The 22,746-nt window shown below is 44.8% G+C and overlaps 1 protein-coding gene and 1 long non-coding RNA gene across 5 annotated transcripts; one reads left to right on the forward strand and one right to left on the reverse strand.

Annotated features, from left to right (window-relative positions):
- Window positions 1-1,202: 1,202 nt before the first annotated feature.
- On the forward strand, window positions 1,203-22,178 carry PLA1A (phospholipase A1 member A). Of its 4 annotated transcripts, none has more exons than XM_002188205.5 (12): window positions 1,211-1,394; window positions 6,742-6,818; window positions 8,365-8,566; window positions 9,565-9,742; window positions 10,492-10,600; window positions 13,252-13,353; window positions 14,132-14,221; window positions 15,065-15,232; window positions 16,315-16,404; window positions 16,854-16,962; window positions 20,297-20,461; window positions 21,686-22,178. In XM_002188205.5, the coding sequence occupies exons 1-12, from the start codon at window positions 1,267-1,269 to the stop codon at window positions 21,768-21,770; spliced, it is 1,503 nt and encodes a 500-aa protein (XP_002188241.5). In that variant the 5' UTR covers window positions 1,211-1,266; the 3' UTR covers window positions 21,771-22,178. The 4 variants fall into 4 exon arrangements, with proteins under 4 accessions (XP_072781595.1, XP_072781588.1, XP_002188241.5 ...); XM_030266174.4 differs by lacking the exon at window positions 1,211-1,394 and adding an exon at window positions 1,395-2,067; XM_072925494.1 differs by lacking the exons at window positions 20,297-20,461; window positions 21,686-22,178 and adding an exon at window positions 17,516-18,429 and having other exon boundaries at window positions 1,203-1,394.
- On the reverse strand, window positions 16,853-19,374 carry LOC115493891 (uncharacterized). Its single transcript, XR_003958872.4, has 2 exons — window positions 18,911-19,374; window positions 16,853-17,024 (listed from the first exon to the last, which is right to left on the reverse strand). It is a non-coding gene; the product is annotated as an uncharacterized lncRNA (long non-coding RNA).
- Window positions 22,179-22,746: the final 568 nt, after the last annotated feature.

Here is a 22,746-nt window from a genome sequence, read left to right on the forward strand (position 1 = left end):
CAAGTTCTTTGGAACCTGAAATATTTTTTCTCTAGGCAAATCTATAGCACGTGGATTGAGATGTGCAGAGTAGTGGCAGCATGCCAGCTTAAGTAATGCAAGGTAACAAAGTGCCTCGCCTCACAAAAGAAGTTACAGGAAGATACTCAGTTAGATCATGCCTTAGTCACACTCATTTAGAAATCTCAGCAAAAGCGCTGGAGGTGAGATAAGAAATTGCAGCTAAGGCTTAACATGGGCAGACTCGTGCAGGTGCGCGGTGTCCCGGCTTCTGCACCGGTCCTCCCTGCACACCGGGACCCACAGCGCTCTCTTACAGAACTGGATCTCTCTATATCAATTAAATAAAGCAAATTGAAGACCTCAGGAATAGTATGAGGAGGAAATTGCAGGGAGTTGCTCCGAACTCCGAGCAGCAGAGAAGTTCCTTTTTAAACAGGGAGATACAATAGCTCCTATTTTAGGCACATTCAGGAAACTCCCAAAGCAAAAAAAAAAAACAACCACAAAAACAAAAACCAAAAACAAAAACCCAAAAAAATCGAAAGTCAGAAGAAATCCATTATACATTACAAGATCTTCATAGATTAAATCATGCTTTTTTCTCATGTTCACAGCCCAGTGCAAGGGCTATGCGTGTAAGGATTATGCTCCTATGGCACAGTGGTGGCATTTGGATTAAGAAGGCCTTTGACTACAATTTCAACAGTAATCATTATTTGTTGATAGCTATCATTTAAGTTAATAGAAATCATTTACTTATACCCCAACAATCTTACACACCCCAAGCTTCCCGTTAACACAAGTTTGAAACTAACGGGGCGCAGGAGCCTGCCGCCACTAGGGCGGGCAGCTCCCGAAGGTGCAGACGGCCGGTGTACAGGCTGACACACAGCTCTGGTTTTAGGCGGGGGACGGAAGCAGCGGCTCGGTTGTGCCCGCCGCCCCCGGGCAGGGCAGCGAGCGGGCAGCCGGGGACAGTGGCCGGGGCAGCCACTGTCGCAGGGCTCCTCAGGGGCTGGCGGCGGCTGCGGCAGCTCCCGGGCACCTCGGCACCCCGAACCCCTGCCCCGGAGCAAGCCCGTCCGAACGGCCGGGGGTGCCCCGCTCCCGCTGTCCTGGGCGGCACGGAGGGAGTGAGGGAGTGAGGGAGTGAGGGAGTGAGGGAGGAAGAAAAGCGAAGGAGCCGGGAAGGGTCCCCACCGCGCTCTCACAGCTTACCCAGGAGGGGCGAAAGGCACAGGAGCGAAGCCAGCCGCCACATGGATGCCCACACGACCGCTGCTTGAGACGGAGAGCGAGCCCCAGCGGCGGCCGCGCCCCGTCCCGCCCCACAGCCGGCGGCAGCTTCCGCTGGGAGGCCCCCGGGGCGCTGCGGCTGGGAGCTCCGGACGGTGAGGAAGAGGGGTTTCGGCTCCTGTGCCGCGTCGGATGCCATACATGGCCTTGGAGTGCCACCGAAGGGGGTTTGTGGTTTGTGGGGCGCGACTTCTGGCGACGGAAGTTGTCGCGTTGCTCTTACCTCGGGGAGGTTCAGCTCGGATGACTGAAAACCTGAAAGTGAATCAGTTTAGTGGGGAGTGGGAGCCACACAGATTAGGTGAAGGACGAATTTCAGCAGGTGGCACGCAGCTCGCCACCTCCGAAAATGATCACGGAATAGTTTGGGTCAGTTGCAACCCCTCTGCCATGGGCAGGGACAGCTCCAGCCCGTTTTACTCCCTGGAGCCTCCTGGTGTTTTTTGTTTTATGCTCACAAAAATGTCCACTGTTCTCTTCGAGGGACACCTGGTAATATCTCCTTTTGAGGGGTGGGCTCAAGGCTAAGCCTGGCTATGCTCTCCTGTTCCACCCAGGATGAGGTTGATCTCTGGGGGAGGGGAGTGAAGGAAAAGAAACAGAACAGAAACCAACTCTGACTTCGAGGGGTGTTCTTTGGCACCAGCTGCTAAGCAGCCCATTCACAAAACTGAAACACACTTAGATTCTCTTTCATGAATGACCGGTCTCTTGACACTGCTGAGTGTTTTTGAGGAAGAAAGGGAAAACCACGACAGTCTGGAAAATGTAAGTACTTAGCAGCTATTGAAAAATTGCTACTCTGACAAATATTCCAGTGACAGCTGTGAGTGAGCTTTCCTCTCATGGCAGTGAGTTGCTGTGAGTGGATGTTTCAAAACTTCTTTGCCTGCATCTCACTCCCCTGTTCATTGCCCCAGCTGAGAAGAGTCCAGCTGCAGACCTTGCAGCCCCAAAGCATGCTCAGCTCCCAGCAGCTTGTCTGTCTGTCCTGGGGAACACCAGCACAGCACAGTGCTGTGAGGGAGGCTCTCACCACAGGTTTATCTCGCAGTCAGATTTCTCCCAGTACACTTGGCCCCCGCACTCACTGATGAGCAGCCATGTCGGGCTATTCACCATCCTTTGAGAGACTTCAGCTTTGCACTTCACATAACACAATCAGAAAAATAATTGTCAGCCATGGATATCTCTAAGCAGAGGTCCTACCAGAATAAATACTGCAGTTATTCCAACTCTGAGGGATTTTTCCTGCTCCTTCTAGGAGCTACTCTAAGCTCCTTTGACTCATCACTGAAGGCTGCAGCACGAGCTGGAATGACACTGCATCTTGAGCTGAGTAATGCTGTCTCATTCAGTTGTTACTAAACCAGAATAATACTGATTCTTTCTCTATAGCTCTGTTGTAATGCCATGACATGTAACTCGCTTACAAACAGAGACAGGCACATCCCATAAATTTCTTCTGCTCAGTGACAGCTTGGAGCCTTTCTGTCCCTCGGTAACCTTTGTCCCCTGTGTTCTTAATCTCTGACAAGTGTCAAAGGGAGCTCCCTACCCTGTAAAGGCTCCAAGTCACAGTGTTTACACCAGAAATATAACATGGCCATCTTCCTGCAGCACTCTCATGGCAGAAGCACATGTTCTTGTCCTCTTGTCAGGTAAAGTGTCCTCCCAAGATGCCAGAGGCTTTGGATTGAATCTTGTTGCTGAGAGGATGCTTGCACATTACAGCTTTCCTGTAGGTCATGAAATCTTCGAGGTTAGGAGAGAGAAATCCAAAGTAGACGGTTTCACTTTGAAACAGGTTATTTTAGGATGGAAGGAACCACAGGTGGTCACCCACATGCACTCAAGGCAGACCCATGTTCTTCCTACTGAGCTGCTCCACATTGTACAAGATGATTTACGGCTTTATAGGGCAGAGAAACAGAGAGAAACTTGAACTGGAGGCTGGTGCCTGAAGCGATATGCGGAATAAATAAATAGACTCCACAACTCAATGTAGTTATGAAGTGGGTATGTATGGCAGCGCCTGGCACAAGTGAGATAACTCTCCGAAATCTTGTGCCCCGAGCTGAAGTTTGCCCCCAACTTTATTCACAAAGGTGTTCCATATGCAATACATTACACAACTTTTCTATGCATATTCAACCCCTGGCCCCGCCTGTCTTCACTTCTCATGCTAAATAGGTCCACGCCCTTCTGGGCATGCGTAGTTTTTTGTGGGGGCTTTTATGAGGGTCCCTGGTGGTCTTTGAACTATAAACCATCATCTTCCTCTGCATTGAACTTTTGAACTCTTCTCCTTTGCGCTTGCGCTTTTGGTCCTTTGCTCTCCTATCTGGATAAGTTCATCATCCTTGACATGTTTGGAGACAGAGGGCTTCCTTGTCTGAAGTCTTGGCATTCCTGGTCCTTTCCGGTATTTGTCTTTTTGCAAGAAGCTTTAAAGATCTTTGTTTTTCTTTCCTATGCCTTTCTGTGCAGAGGTTTCTTAAAATTCAACACATGATTCTACAAACATGATACATTAATTTTTGATACATTCATTTTGTTAGTTCAAGTGATCTCTGGAAAATCTTTCGTTTCATGCCCTCAACTAGGCTCTTCTACTTGGTAGTACATGGTAAGGATATATTCTTCCTTATACATACTTATACAGGCATACCAGGTGGAAGATCCAGGAAGTACTCACAAAAGGCTCAGATGGCTGGTTTTCCTCCTTTCCTGACAGAGTACCCAAGCAGACTTGCCCCTGTTTTCCCTTCCTCAGTTGCCAAGACAATCTTTGATGTTTACTTCCTGCCCTGTCATTGCTAAGACACACCTCTGAAAGCAGGGAGGTCAAATTGCTTTTTTGTTGAGATGAGAACTAATCCTGGTTCCTCTGTCAGTCCTGGAAACAATACACAGGAGCCTGCATGCTTAACACAGAGCCATGGTTGCTACTTCACAGGCAAAGTACAGGAGCTCTGAGACCAAGGGGGATCCAGAACTTAATGAACAGTGAGCTAAGCTCTGGGTGTATTTCATGCTCTTCTTTGAGTGCAAACCTCTCTCCACAGGGAGAAGTTTTAAATAGTCATCATTTGCTTAGCTCACACATAGTTTTCCCCAAGGTCTGGTGCTGCTACCCCAAATGCATTGTTTCCAGTATCAAAAATTAGTTTTTCAGGCTAAGTGAATTTTCCTGTGATCAGATTTCCACTTGACCATTGGCTATTTGCAGTGCTTATATGCCTCTGCCAGCTGTTGCTTTGTGAGAGGAGACTCAACACTTTCAGCTGAGTTGGACACTTTCAGCATTGGCTTGAATGTGCAGACAGCATATTTTTAAAATTTTCTTTTTAATTAAAAGAATTTGTGCACTAAATCAAGCTTTTTGCTTTCACTATCCCTGACATTCTCAAGCAAATCACACTGTGCTTCATAACTGCGCTGTAAGGGACTGTTAAAAGAAATCTAAAGTGGTTTGGAAGTCTTTGCAACAGTGCTCCCATTGTCATTATAATCACTCCCATTGGGAAGCAAAATAAGTGGCATTAAGTTTCTGAATTAATATAACTGTAATTACTCTGCAATTAAGTTCACAAGCAATAAAAAGAAAACCCTTTATATCAAAATAGCTTTACTTAGTAAGAGCATTTTAAGCACAGAGTAACTTGAGTGGCTTTTGCTGTTTGCATAAGGATTTGCCACGGTGTGCTGCTATAATAAAAAGAAAAAATCCAGGAATTAATTAATCTGAGAATTCAGATTTAGTAGACAATTTAAAAGACATTTCTTTTTTAAAAAACACCAGTTTTATGCATTTGCAAAATTGTTAAACACCAGGATGTTGTTTATCACCTCTGCAAATGCACAAAATAAAACCAAATCTGCAAATCTTGGCTAAAGTTTTGATTAATTCTAAGGCTGTAATAATGGTGCCTATTTATATTACATGGCATTTCAAAATTTCCAGAGGACTTGGCAAAGAAGGAATGGGCCTGTTGGAGTGCATAGGCTTTATCTTACAATCTGAGAATTGTAAGATAAAATAAGATGAATCTGGTGCTGGGGATGGAAAGATGAAGTATGAGCTGGAAGCCAGGGGATGGCTATTGGCATTGCAGTTTTCAGTCTTGGAAAACTGATTGGTTTGACAAACTCGGGCATATATTTGTGAGACACTGAGGACCTGTTTCTCTGACAATAAGCCAGTTTGATCCTGGAGGCAAGTACTTCAGGGTCAGAAGGTATCTCAGTATGTATATCTGAGAGGATGCAGTTGGGGTGGGGTTCAATAGTCCTCCAGGCCAGGCAGCTACGGCTGCCTTTCAGTGAAAACTGGAGAAATTTATCTCAGATGACTTGGAAATAAAATGAACTTCTGCCTAAAACAGCACCAAAGCCTTCAGCTGAAACAAACTTGGGGTAAGGAAATTACTGCTATCACCAATAGTTCTAAAGAAAAGTATTGTCTGATGCTTTTTGAAATATCTTTGGTCGTCTTCCTAATTGAAGTAATTTCTTAATCTGGTTGTTCAACTAAGCCACTGTAGGTTAGTACCTGGACAGGGAATTTTTGCTTTGCTCGTTACCCTTCCTGCCATTTAGCACAGCCAAGGACAAAGCTGCCTTGTCCAGCATGATGGACCAACACAAAGGATACAGGTGTGTCCTTACCTGAAAGTCCATCTCAGCCAGGAATATGGTACCTCCTCATCATCAATGTCATGTTACACGTCTGGGTGTGCATTTATGCTTCTCCATCTGGATACATCAAAGTGGTAAAGTTTTTTATTCAAAGGCCTTTGTTACGTATTTACATGCTTATGATGCTGGTGTATTACTGAAGGGTGCCCCCACACTAAGAAATGTAGTCTGGGCATGTTATGGTGATATGACCACCAGTTACATTTTAGCCTGCCTTTCCCTTGACTTTTCAGATGTAATCCACAGTTTTGCCTTTTTTAGACTGTTACAGGTATCTGACCAAAAGCAGAAATACAGGAAAGACAGCAATGCAGTAGGAAAACACGATGCAAGGCTGATATGAATCTTCCTGGCGTGGACTTACTGTGAAGCCTTGTGATAAACCAGCATCAGTAGTCATAGTTTGGCAGAAAGGTCTAGGTAGCAAGGATAAAGCACTGTAACTCTATCGCTTGCTGGGACTGGTTTCACTGCCTGATTTCTGAAGTGAGAAGTTTCCCTTGAGGAAAGGGAGGTAGAGAGGAAAGGAAGGTCAACATCTCCTTTAACCAAAAAGTCATTTAAGCCTCTGCTTCAAATTTTGACTAATGGTTAAATAAGAATAGATATAATTGCTCAACATCCAAATTAGGTCATTTTCCCAAAAGTGCACAGGCTGACTGATCATTACAGAGTCAAGCTGATCATTAACCACAGCTGGTTTTCCTCTCTACAATCCTTATTCTTGTATTGGGCAAACAGGAAGATGGTTGAAGATCCGAAGAGAAAACTGCTCATGGTTCTTGCTCTCCTCTTGCTGCCCAGCTCAGCACAAACAGGTAAGAAAAACATGACTTCCTGGCAAGGGATTGAAGGTTTTACAGAGAAGGATCTGAATTAAATTCTCCCTAAACAAGCTGTATGTCAAGAGGTCCTGGCAATAACCTTGTTACATTCTGGGGAGAAAAAGTGGTGCAAGAATTGTCCTTTCTTCTTTTATGCTTCGATTCAATCACCCTCAGTGATTTAATTCCATTAACCTGATTTACAAGAATGATCCAGGTTTACCTGGATGCAGAAAAGGGACCACTTGGCCTCTGGCAGTGGCATCTTTGCACATTGCTTCAAAAGGTCAGTAGCTGAGAGAAAATAAACAAATGCCACAATTCCATTTCTTTCTTGAATTGTACTGTCAATGAGACTGCCTTAGAGATCACATCTACAGTCCCACACCACCTGCAGCTTCACTGCACTGCACCTCCTGCCATTTCTTTACTGATAATCCCTCTCATCTTATGCCATTTCTGACTCTCACTGTGCTGGCACTGGACCCACTTTTGCTACTTAGACTGGCTCATGACCTACAGTTTTTCCAAGTGGATCTCTAAAAATACCTCTTTTTTCCTTGTCAGTGCACAGGAAGACCGAATAAACAGCAGTGAGGGATAGTCACATCATTCTAGGGGAATCTGAATATTGAATCTCACCCCTTTGTACTGACCCATAGGCCATGTTTTGTCTAGCTGTTGTAAAGTATCTTCTGAGGGAAATTGGGAAGCTGATTATTCAATTTTAAAATACATAAATGAATAATTATTTTATTGTATGTCAGATTTAAGGGTGCTTTGCTTCCTCCAGTGCAGAAAGAAAGGTGCATGTATTGTTATTGCAGCAGGATTCCAGCTCTTAAAGTGACACTGCTAGTGACATATACTGCTGAACTTTTGTGCTTGCTTTTTAGCCTAAATTTCCTCAGGTGTTTTACTAGCTACAGTTCAGATGTTTATTTTTTGCTGTCTAGGTCAAAGTGCCTTCCAGCAGCAACCTTTTCATTCTCATAAAGCATTTTCATCAAACAAATTAATTAATTGTGAAATTATCATTGACATATTTTTTCATCAGCATTCTCATACTTCTGGATTTTTGATGCAATTGTCAGTTAGACTTGCACCTTCTACTAAGCCTACCAGAATTTGAATACCCCCCATTCAGTGGTGACTACCTGTTGGCAACTGGTTTTTTAAAAATCTAATAGCCACCTCATAAATGTATTTAGTAACTGGTGTAGGTGTCCAATTTGCTTAAAAAACCCAGCAAAATATCACTCACCTCATGGTAAAACAACTCTCAGAAGTCAAAGCTGGGTATGATATCCATGGTTATTTTCCCAGACAGAGCTGGAATTCCCTCAAAGGACAGAAAAAACTTTATCAGTCAGGTAAAGTTTCCAGAATTGCCTCATTTTCATTTCTGCTAGATACTTTTAATCTTTATCAATAGAAGTGAAATTGCTACCTTCATTTTTGTGATGAATTAGAATGAGGAGTTTTTTTTTCCCATTGTACAGACCCAGACTAAATGTGCCACTCCCTCCCTCCTGTGCAGGGAATACAGACAGACTCTCAGAGCATCACTGCACAGACTTCCAGAGAGCCAATTTCCTACGGGGCAGGAAACTTAAGGTCCAGTTTATTCTGTTCACTTCCTCAAGCCCCAGATGCGGAGAGCTGATTTCAGATGATGATAGCATCAAGAACTGCAGCTTCAACAGCAGTCTGGAAACCAAAATCATCATCCATGGCTTCAGGTGAGAGAAAGAAGAGCACTGTGACTTAAGTTTTCACTGGTAAATTAAACACTGTGCGAGTTAATATCTTTATTTCCTTCTTTCTTTCTTCCTTCCTTTCTTCCTCCTCTCTCTCTTCCCACATATTTCTATTTCTTTCCTTTTTTCAACATTTTCCATTAAGAAGTCTTTTTGTTAAGATTCTTGTCCCTTTAAATCATCTTGGATTTCATGCCCAATAGCCTGGGTTAATGAGCCATTTAGAACCCCAAGCAGACAGATTATCCTTCTATTCTTGAAAGTGTTGGGACTGGAGATGGTTTTTCTTTTTTTTCACTGCCATCATTGTGCAAACTTCTGTGCCACTTTTCAGTCAGATGAGACCATATAATATTATTTGTTTTGAAGTGTAAAAGCCTGAATAGAAAGTGCATAGAAAACTGGAATGAAACCACAGCAGATGCTGCAGGGTCTTCTCAGAAAGCGAGTTGTTGCCTTCAAGTGAGACAACACACTCTTCACCAGATAGCATTAGGGGAACTGGGCAAAACAAAGCCTCTTCAGTTTCCCTGGAATTCTTTGGTATAGATTCTTATTTTTGATTGTCTAGAGATGAGAAAATGTAGCAGTGAAAGACCAGGTGATCTGGCCAAGGACTTCCTATCAGTGGCAGCAGAGAAGGATCCAGGTGTTCCAAATCACCTCACTTACTCCAGGTGGGCTCTGTGGTGGCTAAATGAATCACCACAGAGAGAGTGAGATCTCAGCCTGAGCCCTGAAATGTTCTCCCATTCATTAAAATATGTGGTTCTCTCCCGGATCAGAGCATTCTGGAAAGTGTTACTACACCACTGCAAAAAAAAATTTCCAGGTGTGGGTGTCTGGCACCAAAAATAACTTCCAGCCACTGTCTGGCAGCCTCCTCTGAGACATGTGAAGCTCCAACACCAGTGAACATCACAGTGGCACGTGCCCTGTTTGGGGAACAGCTAACATCTTTGCCTCTGGTGACTCCACAGGGCTTTGGGTACCAAACCTTCCTGGATCGAAGGGCTTGTCCAAGCCATACTGCACACCAGCCAGGTGAATGTGATTGCAGTAGACTGGGTTTATGGGTCTACAGGAGCCTATCCCTCTGCAGTGGAAAATGTCACACAGCTGGCCCTCACCATCTCACAGTTCATCAGAAAGCTCCTGGTAAGCTACTGTGCATTTCCAGTGCAGGGAGCATGGCCAGGGAACTGCTCCCAACCTGCTCTATCCAGGGGTTGGACAAGTGAACTTTTTTATTCCAGATTTTTCCTTTTTCCCTCTCCAAATCCAGGCTTGAGCATGCTAGCATTTTTCTTCTTCCTTTGGAGTTTTGACATTTTCTGTAAAAAAATTCCCAGTTGTCAGCTGCCTCTCCAGTTCAGAACAAACCTAAAACCTGCCTTGGGTCTTCTCAGATCCATATTTACTGGACAGTCTTCTTCTGCTGAGAAATTTTGTCCAGGAAGCTAGAGGGAGTGAGATTTTAGGCTATATTATATTTGCTCTGGGCTTCAGATGTACTTCCCAGTATGTGAAAATACCCAGATGTGTCCCATTCTGTTCGTGCAAAGCACAGCTGAACAAAACTTCTGCAATCAGGGTGATGAATCCTTGTAAACTCTCCATGTAATGGAGATGTAATCCTTGTAAATGTAATCCTTGTAAACTCTCCATTAAATGTTTGCCATGCTGACCAACCTGTTTAGGGCTGGGTTTGCATCTGTGGACTTGAAGAAAGGTCCTAAAAAACAGAAAGTGCAATAGCCATAATTTCCTTAAGTATTTAGTTTCCCACTCTACACTTCAAAAGCAATCCCACATTAGGAGAGTTATAGAGCTGCTGGGTGGGCTGGGACAGGGTATTTCACCTTTCTGCTACAGAAACAGTAATTTGGATTATTGTCACCCTGCAGGCCCTGGGAGTCTCAGGGACATCTATCCACATCATTGGGGTAAGCCTCGGAGCACATGTCGGGGGCCTGGTGGGGCACTTCCATGGCGGTCACCTGGGACGGATAACAGGTATCACCACACTGAGCCTGGGGTCCTCACCTGCCCTACAAGACAGAGAATGAAAGAGCAAGTCTTTTAATTTCATAAGGGCTCACTAGATCCAAGCTTATGGGCTTCTTCCTAGATTCTGACAGCACCTTTCCAACATCAGTCCCCTCCATGCTGCCAAAAGAACACAAGTATTTGTAAAAACGTCTTTCCACTTTTGCTACACTCTTTGCTCAGCAAAGTACAAGCCCTCATGACTAGTGAAAGCCCACAACACTCATAAGCTTTGCTTCCAAATTACAGTATGCACATGTGGTTCTTAGAATTAAAGCCCACAATGCAGTTGTGGGGGGAGAACAGGAGTGAGCTGCTCTGCAAGAAAATGTGAGCTGAGAGCCAAGGGGACAGTGAGGTGGGCAGTGGCCCCACAGACAAGGGATGCAGTCCTACTGTGTCTGGGCAAGAAGAGCAGTCCAGTGACAGGAACCAGGGTCATTCAGAATCTAGTTTGTGGTGATAAGGCAAGCCCAAGGTCAAGCTTGACCAACAAGGCAAAGGCCAGGGCATGGCATCCCAACCACACAGCTCAGGCAAGGAACAAATGCAAGAGCCTGAGCCAGCGCTGGGAGGACCCAGATGAGGCTCCTTGCTGTTCTCCCCGACAAGTTGGCTGTTTTCACAGTAGGCTGGTCTAATGCCACCCAACTGTACCAAATCAGAGCTGACCTTAAACACAGCCAGACTGTGAGGAAGAGGCTCCACTGAGGGAATTGCAGAGCAAAATGGTTATAGGTTAATCCTGTCATTTAGGGGTTTTGGTGCACTCGGGACCTGTTCAGCCTTTAGGTATGAAGCATGAATAAAGTTACAGAATCATTTAGGTAAGAAGAAACTTTGGACAGTCACACTAGTCCACACACCACCATCACCCCTCCTCAAAGTGGGGCTGCATTGTATGTCTTATCAGACTGTCAAGGGTTTTACTAAATTCTGGGAATCCCCAATGACAGAGATTCATTTTGATGGGAGAGGAATGCCACTAAAAAGGAACAGACAAAATCTCCAGCAGTGTGGCCTCAGCTCTCAGTCATGCTGGTCTGTCTCATAAAGGTATCCTCAGGAAGGGTCTCACCACTCTTGGCTGGGCAGTCCAGAGAAATGTTGGTTCAGTTTTCACAGCTACCCATGCTGCATGAAATACAGGCATTTCTTAACAGGAAGTGAATTTCATGTTGAGCCCTTGTTAAAGCTGTGCATCAAAGTTTACATTAGGAGAAAATTGGAGTAGCATTTGTCCTGCGCCAGAATTTTATGATCAGTGATGTCTTCAGATGAGCAGAAGCAGACACATTTCCATGAAACCATGATAATTAACTTCAGAGTTAAACACTCTTCCTCTTTATGTTGTCCACATGTAATAGAAGCTCTGTAGATTTATTTGTTCCATTTTAAACTCTGTTCAAATACAATCCCTTTTCCACATTCCTGTTAATCCTGTGATTTTATAGGCACACTGAGAATTGCAGATTCCAGTTCAGCTTTAGAAGCCTGAATACATGCTGAGTTACACCCAAGATATGCCTGATCTCATCTCCTGCCTCCTCACAAATTCCTCAAACAGGAATTTGACCCCTGAGCCACAATTTCCTGAAGTGCATGTTCACATTAGGTTTCTGCCTCTTCACTAAGAATTTTATGCTACACTAAATAACAATTTTCAGTATCTTTTAAAGCTTTTAACTACAACTTGGTCTGTAGAAGTGAGTGGGGAACCTCTCAGCTTTTTGTGCATATCAAGATTAAAGAGCATTGCAGTCTTATTTTTAGCTTTTTAGCTTATTTTTAGCTCTCCCCTCACAAATGCAGACATGCCCATTTGTATATTGTTGATATTGCCTTTTCCACACAGAATTAATGAGACTGAGTCCAAAACTGTGAAAGCAGCCAGTCCAATACATGGCATGTGGAACAGATGTGCTTCCTAAACTATCGTTGCCTGGGGAGTGAAAAAAAAGTCTTGTGAGGTCACTTTTCTATAAAATGAGAACAGGATAAACCTCAGGGAAAAAAAATTTAATCTGTTTCTTGGTATTGCCAAGGATACTTTTCTGTGTTCCTTTGAGTCCACTGAAGTTGCTCTAGGAGCAAGTTTTAGACAAAAATGTAGATAGTTGCTAAAGACTCAATTTTATTTGTGGAGAAAGGGCTCAGAAGCCTCTTTGGTTTAAAATTGTTAGGTAGTATGAAACTTCTATAATTCCTGAGTTGGTTAATACCTAGGGTGCTGAATTCACCACCTAACTGCTGATCTGCAGTGACATTTCTCAGACTGTAGTGCTAATGCACACAACAGTACAATTTGGGAAGGCATTAAAAAGTTTGATTCTCTTTCACCAAAACTCCAAGAGACACTATGTCAGAGCTATTTAAGGCTCAGTCACCTTTAGTTAAAACAATGCCAAAAGGTTATGGAACAGCAGGGACAATGCAAGGAAGCTGTAGTGGAAGTTGGCACTGGCAGAAACTATTCTGGAGCTTAATCGCTGAGACCTGACAATAATTTATTACATCTGCCTAGCACTATTTTTAAAGTTCTAGATAAAATAACCGGTCCAGAAATAAGAAAGAGAGGGGCTGAGGAGTACTTGTTGAGGTGTTTGATTTTGTTACAGCCCTGGATCCTGCAGGCCCTAAGTACACCAGAGCCAGCCCCGAGGAACGCCTGGATCCTGGGGATGCCCTCTTCGTGGAAGCCATTCATACTGATGCTGACAGTAAGCTGGCTTCCCCCTTCCTCAGCCTGGCCTTCTGTTCCTCCTGACATCATCATTGCTAAGGAGTCTGTAGGTCATTGTCCCTTTTTTGCCAAACTACTATGAGTTGAAGTTCACTCTGAGGAAGTTTCTTGTTAAGAAAGGCTTTGATGATGAATTCATACCCCAGAGCTCTTCAAACAACAGTCAGGAGGAGATTGCTACAGCAAAGTGAGTTTAAGCAGTACCAACTTGGCATGACTTCTACTTCCTGAAGGGAATTTATAGGTCTAGCCTCACTTTGTTTTTTCCTGCCTGATGTAAGAAAGGTTCCACCCAGTCAGAAAGTAACAGAGTCAAACCAACAGCTGGTGCAACAGCACTGATGATCTACATGGGCAGAACATGGGCTAAAGAATAATGTGATGCCTTTGAGTCACATCTTTTGCCTGGAGACCACAAAAACCTCTACCAACACAACTCTCAATTATCCTTCATAATCCCACATTAAGGCTGTGGTCAGTTCTCCTTTACTTAGAATCAAGAGCTAGAATTGCTGAGCTGGTGGTTAACACACAGTTTCCAGTCATTTTGATGGCAGAGCCCAGCACATTTTCTGCTCCATGCATCAAACCTGCACATGTAGAAGCAGGAAATCTGGCCTTGATGTCTCCAGCATTAGTGCTGGCTCCAGTACTACTAATGCTCAACCAATTATTGGGACCTGTCATCAACACATAGGGTAAAGCCTACCGAAGAGCCAAGCCTGAGAATGAAGTGGCATTTGACCTCCTTTCAGATTTCGGGATCCGGATTCCTGTAGGCCACATTGATTATTTTGTCAATGGAGGCAAAGATCAGCCAGGATGCCCCCGATTCATTTCTGCAGGTAAGAACACTCTCTGGCCAAGCAGAGAGCTTTCATGGCCATTTAGCAGACTGTGAAAATGCTGTTTGGCAAGCAGCTCTTGCTACAGCCAGGGCAGTCAGTAAAGCGAGATAAACATATTCACAGCCCACATCTCTTCTCAGCAGTACAAGAAACAGGTGAAATTAAACTCACATACAGATCAAATGTCTTGGCAGCACTGCTGTCAAGAGATGTGATTTTGGTAATGCTTTTCTGTTTTACAAAACCCTAGCTTCAGCAGAGATGACACTTTGCAAAAAACTCTTAGCACTAACAAAAGCTGCTTTTTGTTTTCATGCTGAAAGTTGTGTCTACTTAGAGAGACAGTTGGTACAATTACTGTCCTTTTCTTCTAGAGAAGAGGACTTTCCACAGTAAACAATGTGGACTCATTAACATTCAAATATGTTCTGTATGAGTCAGCTGCATTGAGGGTCAGCTTTCCTGAGATACCTACAGTACCTCATTTCCCATAGCTGGGGTTTCAGCACAGGTGGGAGTCAAAGCCGCTGCACTCCCATACAGAGAGCTTGATTGATGGCCTGATTGATGCGACACTGACAGAAACAAGACAGCCCTGTGGTCCCTCTCTTCCAAGGGACTTGGTCTGAGAGATAGATGTACTTGTAACTTCCTGCAGAACTTTCTTGAAGTGGGATCTGGGCTTGTAGCCACATAAATGCCCTGCAAAATGTAATTAATGGGAAGGCGATCACTGCAGTACGTGTTCCTTCACTCCCAGTTCCTTGGGAATGAGCAAAAAGCCTGAAGCTGACAGGAAGACTCATGGCTGCTTTTCTCTGGTTGATTTTTTCCTTGCAGGCTATAACTTTCTAATCTGTGATCACATGAGGGCTGTACATCTCTACATCAGTGCCTTGAGCCATCCCTGTCCTGTTGTGGGATTCCCCTGTGCAAGTCATCAAGATTTTCTAAATGGTCATTGCCTGGACTGTGCAAAGCCCTTCCTGTCCTCCTGTCCCAGAATAGGTACAGTACCAGCATGAGACCTTCCTGGAACAGATGACAGTACATTCCTGATGGGGTCAGTGCAGAGCACAGGATGTAGTCCAGATTTGTCTAAGCAGGATTTGCTTTGGATCTGTTTGGGAAGAGTGACAAGTTGTTTTGTTTTCAGGATTCCATAGATGCACTATAAAAACTCATATATTGCCCAGGGTTGAACAGCAAAATCTTGAACACTTTTGATCTTTAAACATTTCCTAGGGTCCAGATATGTATTGAAAGAGAGTTTCCAGAATCACCTGCCAGAATGAGTAAGGCAATCAGCTCAAAAAAATATCTTGTTTAGAGGACTAGCTGGAAATTTTAGTTCAAGCCGAAGTTCCAGTCATCTCCTACATCAACTACTCAGCATTGCTGAGTCACTTCCTTTCCATAAATTTCTGCCATGGCCACTCCAAAGAGGAATTCTTTGGACTGGGAGAAGGTAATACATACCTCTTTTAGGCTTCTGAAACTGGGCTGTGGCATGAGGAAAGGAAGTGTCCTCTGCTGCTGTTAGCAGTATGGTACCAGAGGATCATAAAGAGAGGCCTTTTTTGGTATTGGTTCTCTCAGATCAGCCACCTCTCCGCCATCTCACCAAACCATTTTGCCAGTTATTCAGTGATGCAGGCCATGAGTTATGGTGGTTTCCTCATTTGACCAAGGAATTCAATTTCCCTTCTGTTTGCACTGTCATTTACATCTGCACTAAGTTCCCTGACTTGGTAGTCTTTAGTCTTGCTCATTTTGCACAGATGCATCTGACAGCAAAGTTTGTTGCAGAGGAATGAAAAGAAAGCCACCAAGAGGTTCTCTGGTGATGATGACCTGGGGTAGCCAGAGGAGGTTTTCTGAGGGAATGTTAACCCGTCAGACACCACAAAATTGTACTTGCTCTGATTTGCACTGGTATAAGAAAGGGACCTGTTCTTCAAGACAGGGGAGTCAAGCAGGGTGAAAAGAAGGTGACTGATATATATTATATTTCTGTTATATTTTCTTACTTATATTTTTATTCTGTCATTCATGGCTTTTCCTGCCCTGAGTTTATTTCCCCCCTGCAGGCCTGCTGAAGCAGGCAGGTGTCAACATGAGCAGGTTGCCCCAGGAAGTGAAAGTTTTTTTAATGACCAGTCCTTCAGCCCCATTTTGTGGTAAGTAGCATGAAAGAAAAAGGAGCCAGAGGGGTGTTGGGTAATGAGGCAGATCCTCTGAGGAGCCCAGGTAGTAACAGCACATTACCACATCAGAGTCAGCTGCTGTGGGCCATGGGGTCTGAGACACACCACTGAAGAGCAATAACCCTGCACATCTTCTCCATAAAGCCTATCCAACAGCTTTTTTTAGTGTGGGCACAGCCCTGAACTAACACAGCCACATGTGTTTTCAGGGCTGAAGTAAAAGGGATTGAAAATGCCTGTCTGTTCACACTGGGCTATACAGACATGCCCCCTGTGCCTCACATAGCACAGAAACTTGATTCTCTCTTATGTTTGTTTAATCTTTTCTGCTGGTGGGGCCAGGGAATGAGTGCTCTTTTGTCATGGGCAGGTCCTACAGAGAGTATGTGTCCTCACACCCACATTCTTTGCTTCTTGCTCAGTATACCACAGCCTGGTTGAGTTCCAGTTGCAGAAGAAAAGAAACAGAGTCACCAGCATTGAGATCAGTTTCATCAGCAACAGCACCAAGGACACAGCGAAGATCACCATGTGAGTGACAGGGCATGCTTCTGGCCTGTTTTTTCCCAGCTCCATGAGTAAGGATGTTTATCCTAGGAAAAGCACAGCAACAGTGTATTTCCCTGAGTGATGAACCACAATCCTGTTTCTTAAGTCCCTCCACATTTTCCTTAAATGCCTTCAAGAATCAGGCATGTGCTACCATTACTCAGTAACCCTGACTGGGTCCACATCTTTCCCAAGTGCACAAAGCAGCAGGAATGCCCTCGGAGCCCCAGATTTGCATATTTTTGTGTGGCTATACTGGTTCCTTTTCCACATCATACCCTGACCTGGCTTCACTTAAACTGCAATCACTGTCAGATAGTTATTAGTCCTGCTCTGGCAGACAGGGGTGGCTTACAGCAAGAGCCCAATCCACCAGAGGCTCCAGAGGGATGGACTTGGTGGCTTAGACATATCTCTTGATGGCCAAGAGGGCAGCAGTTGGCAAGAGGAGACAAGTGCACTTCAGCACAGTCAGAAATGTGTTAGTACTTGCTGCCTCTGCAGTAATGCAGCAATGCTCTCACTCCCATTGCAGGCAAAAGCAAGGGGCAGATGACCAAGATCCACTGTGTAGACAGAAAGATGCCTCTTGAAAGCACCACCCTCCACCAGACTGTCTGAATTAAAAGATCAGACTCCACAGCTTCCACAGATCTTGCCACCAGGGGATCTCCCCACCACAACAAGTTACCCAGTCTTCCTCACTTCTTCCTACTCCTTGCCCATTGCTCTGGACTGGGAACCACAATGCAGCTAACACGTGCTGCTGGCTGCCTCAGGAAGCAGGAAAGCAGCCTGCTAAAGAGTCCTAGCCAGCTCTCCTGGGATCACAGGGGTTCCAGTGCTGGCTCCCACACAGTCCTTACTGCTAAGCCAAAATATTGTGACGTGGGCCTAATTGTGTTGCTGACTCAGTCATGGGCACCAGGAGGTAGCGCGGAGAAATGGGGAAGGGGAAGCCACACTCTAGGGTACTTTCCAGAGTGACGCAGATGCTTGGACACAGATTTCCAGCCAGGCACCACAATTTGGGTTGGTACTCCAGCCTGGTGGAGCTCAGTCTGTTCAACTCCTCCTGGTTTGGAAGCCAAATGTGCCTTTTTCACAGATGCAGGGGGGAAGAAATAGTAATGCCCAGGTCAGACCAGGACCCGTGCAGCGCTTCCATTGGCAGTTGTCAGACACTAGGTTTGGTGGGAGTCCAGCAGGAGGCATGTGAGCGCTGGAGAGAAAGGAAGTGAGCCAGGCAGGCAATCCCGAGGCTTTGCTGTACCCTCCGGTTTTAATGAGACAGTGGAGTTAGAGCAGGGTAACCTATCCAGAGATGCCCTGCGGGGAGCGGGGGGGGGAGCAGCAGCTGTGTTTCTCTTAAATGCCTTTCTTAGAAGCACAAGGCTAAACTGCAAAATTTGCTTACAGCAATAAACCTACAGACTTGACAGTAAAAAACTGAAGATATCCCTTGTATTTCCCACTAGCAGCAAAGGGCAAATTTCCCGGCTGTAGGCAAAGCTCAGCCTTCCAGTGTAGTCAAGTTCAGAGTATCAAATGGGCATCTAAACATAGATCCTCACATCACAGTTGAGACACTGATCGATCAGTGATCTGTCATGTATATCATCCTGCAGTTTCCCAGAAGTGCAGAGGGACTTACTTGGGAGTGTTCAGCTAGTCTCAAACCTTCAGCAAAGGACTCACATGGGTTGTGTCTTGCCTCAAATTGCCCTTCTCGTCTCCTCTCCCAAATACCCATTCCAGTCTTACTCCTCCCTACATGTTGCTCAGAATGTCTCAAGAGACATGTCCCCAAGGTTCAGTAGCTGACATGGGCTTGATGAGTGAGGAGTTTGTTACACAGGACACTTCCCAGCTGCACTGCTGTGTGCTTGCACATCACATGACATCATCCCCCACATCCAAGAAAACATACCTCTAAAGTCAGCCAAGTCTCATAAATCCATCCAAACGTTGTGCAGGATTGGACCAAGTGTCAGTCCCAGGAGTGGCTCTTTCGACATGCTTAACTGTACTGCATTCCTCTATCCGTGGAAGATATGCCATAGAAAGATGGCCTCCATTTGCTATCCATTATTCTTTTATAACTACAATTTTGCCATGCTTCTTATTTTTAGCAGCTTCAAGCCAGACACAGACACACAAAACCCAGCAACTACTGCTGCAGTCTCAGGGAGGGACTGGGTGTGCCGGTGTGGATTGGCTGCTGTGAGTGCTGCTGTCAGCCAGTGCCTGAGAGTTTGGTTAGCAGAATTATAGGCTCTTCCTGAACCTTTTGACACCACTCCCCTTTCCCTGCCATCATGTTGCTGATAAGTCATCCAGGTGGTTCTGGGACCATGCCAAGCCAGCTGCACACGTCATTCTTCATGAGCACAAGGAAATCAATGATCTCCATGCTCAAGGAGGTGCCAAGTAGATCAAGTGCAAGGCCCCCTGGATGGACTCCATAGAAAGGACTTAAAATACCTGGGCAGCACAGACCTGTGGCACACAACTCACTGGGCTCTGTTCATTGTCTCATTACCAAACCTCTGTCATTTCTCAGTTCACATTGCCTGGGTAAGAGCATAGGACAGACAAAGGTCCCTCTATCCAAACATCCCACCTTCAACATAACCAAAAGCAAGTAACTAGAGAAGAGTATAAAAAAATCTCCATGTAAGCATGTAGCAATACTTCCCCAAAGAGTTTCCCTCTGTCTAGTTACAGCTGAGGGACTTTCAGAGCCAAAGATGAGGACTTTATCCTTACTAGCTTTTGTATTCCACAAACCTGTCGAGTCCCCCTCCCCTGACTTGTGCGGTCAGACAAACTTCCTGGCATTCACAACATCCCAAATCAAGGATTTTAACAGCTTGAAAGGAGTGGTACTCTGTGCAGTGGTATTCTTTTTGAGCCTGACACCTCTTAGCTTTCTTTGAGGACCCCAGTTTGTGTACTGATTCCCACTGATCCCCATCCATGCTATTCACCATTTCATAGATGTTGACTTATCTATTACTTACCCCTCTGTGGCAAGCTGAGCAGTGTTGCAATCAATATGCAACAGTAAGAAGAGTTGGTGATGGAAGGAAGGATATTTATACAGCAATATTCCTGAATACAGAGATCAAGCATGGAGAGACAGCCTGTAAGATGCTCATGCAATGCCTTGTTTTGACAAACGAGTCTTCTCACTCCATTTTATTATGTGAGGGCTTCCCAATAATACTGCAAATTCCTCCAGTGTTTCCATGGATCTGCACATGGACTGTGTCTGCAGGTTGACATCCCTCATATCTCTCATCCTGCCTTGCAGACCTAAGGACCAGGAGACAGGCAAACGGCTGCTGGCCCACCAAGTTCCCCTCTGCCAGATAAACAGTGTGACCCTGAAGTATATCCCCAAGAATTTTTTTTGGAGCAAGGATGAGGCATCCATTGTTGGCAAGTTCTGTTTAGCACCACTGCCTCTCAATAGCAGGTAAGCCTCAGCAATGTCATACAGGGATGCACTGAACCTATGGATGCAGCTTGTGGTTTGAAGCAGTGCATATTATCCTCCTATTTAGGGAAACACTTTAAGAGGTCTTTTCTATCACTTCTGTGTCCATATGTAACTAATTTTGTGTTTGTGAAAGAGAAAAGCTACAAAGGTAGTTTTCTAGGAGCTTTCTAAAATTCTTTCCCCAGGATAAAAGTGTCGTGTCATGGAACTGCAACTCACATCACCTTGAAGATATTTACATCACAAACCATGGCAAAAGCTTGTACTAACTGGAATTCTTTTGTCCTTGTTTGCCCTCTCCATCTTCCCCTGTCTACAGTGGGCCTCCATCTAAAACATGACAGGTGAACATTTTTCAGGATGAGACAACAGAGGACCAATAATAACCATTTTGGCATTTTCTAGGTCAAACATGGTAGGATATATACCTTCAGCCATAGTTACCTTTCCTGGAGTAAAAGCAGCCAAGTCCCTCTCATCCTGAGAGAGATAATTGTCTTCTCCATAATACAAAATTCTTGACAGGAGTCTTGCAGATCCAAAGTTCTTGCAGGCAGGCCAAAACAGCTGGGTCTACACTGAAACATTAAACTGTCCATCCACATTTCTTCTGAAATGCTGGCTCAAGGCTGAAGCAAGCTACTTCAAAGCAGGTTCAAATTATGTTTTGTTGGACAGGAAGGAGGCTTAAGTTCTAGGCAGTAAAAATATATCCAGTAGACCCAGACAGGGGAAGAAAAAAGACAATCCTATATAAATACCAGGTACTCCCTTGAGTATAAGGACTATTCCTTACTAGCACCTGTTGCACTCTAGAGTTGGGATGGAGGTGTTTTTGTCCCTTATGAATGGGACAGCAAGGGACATTGCCTGAAAGAGGTGCTAACCTGCACCCCTGGAAGCACTGGACTTGGCTTTGATACAGACAGAAAGCTGTGGAGTTGCACAGGCTCACAGCTGTGCTCCTGTCACTATGCTGGGAGCACTCAGAGCAACAGTGGTGCTGCTCAGATCAAGGGGAAGGTGAAGGACACAAGCCCATGCCATCCTTCCAGCCAGTTCATCCCAGCCAGGGCACAGCACCCCATTCATTATCCCTTGCAAAGCAGTGCAGGGTCCAGCACTTTGCTTGCTTCTGTGTTAGGATAGCAATCTCCACCTGTCAGTGCCCAGCCTGACTTCTCTGTGCTCTTCCCACAGCAGGACAATGTCATGTCTGCCCTGGAGCCTCACCCTCCCCAGCAAAACAGACATCTCCTACGAGTTGCCTCCTGCCTGTGCCTAGCCCTGCCTTCAGGGTACACAGAACCAGAAAGGAGTCCTAAACCTATTGCTGCTCTCTGCTCTCAGATGACACTTTCACCATAAAACTGGATGGGTTTTGTTACTCCCTGCATAAGGGGCAAGATGTCAAGGACTGAAGTGCATGGCAGATTGACAAATACAAGGTTAACTGCTTACAGCAAAATCTTCCAGTTAAGACTGGATTGACACTTTTGTCTCACAAGTTCTGTACCCAGCTCTCAAAGTGAGACAAGAAAGTAATTTAATCTCAAGGTTTGAATCTATATGAAAGAAGGATTGGATAATATCACTCATTTTATGGTGGGAGTATTAGTATAATTCATTAGTGTTTTATATTAAACTGTCCTGAAATCTTCATATTAAAGGTGAGAGGTATTATTTTTCCTCAGCAAGGGCACATGAAGGAGTCATTCTTAGCCAGAGCTCCAATGGGAAACTCACTGGTCCCATCCACAAGGTGCTTTCAGAGGGAGACCCTATTGATTTCACAGCACATAATTCTCTCTGAAGCTCACATTAAGTGAAGCAAACACCAGGAGCAGCACAGAGCTCTCACTTCCAGTTTTGCACTGCTTTCACCATCTGCCCAGAATGGAAGATAGTAGGAGAATGGAGCATTGCAGCCACAGGGCCACCTAACACAAATTAATCCTAGGAACTCAGCACAGCTGTTCAGACCTGGAAAAGTAGGTGAAGTCTGGAAATAATTGGTGAAAGATTACAGTGGATGCATGACCACAGAAACAACACACCCACCCACACCTTTTCCATACCACGATACATATGCAAATTAAAGAGGTGACAAGTCTTTCATAATTTCTGCCCACAAATCACATCTTCTTTTGACTGTTTTCTCTGGTTCCCTGTACTGGCTTCACTGAGCAATAGAAAAGTGCACCAGGAATTCCATAATCAGGGTGAGGGACATGCTAAAAGCATTGAATGATTGTCTCAAG

Source organism: Taeniopygia guttata, chromosome 1 (genome assembly GCF_048771995.1).
Source record: "Taeniopygia guttata chromosome 1, bTaeGut7.mat, whole genome shotgun sequence".
NCBI lineage: Eukaryota > Metazoa > Chordata > Aves > Passeriformes > Estrildidae > Taeniopygia > Taeniopygia guttata.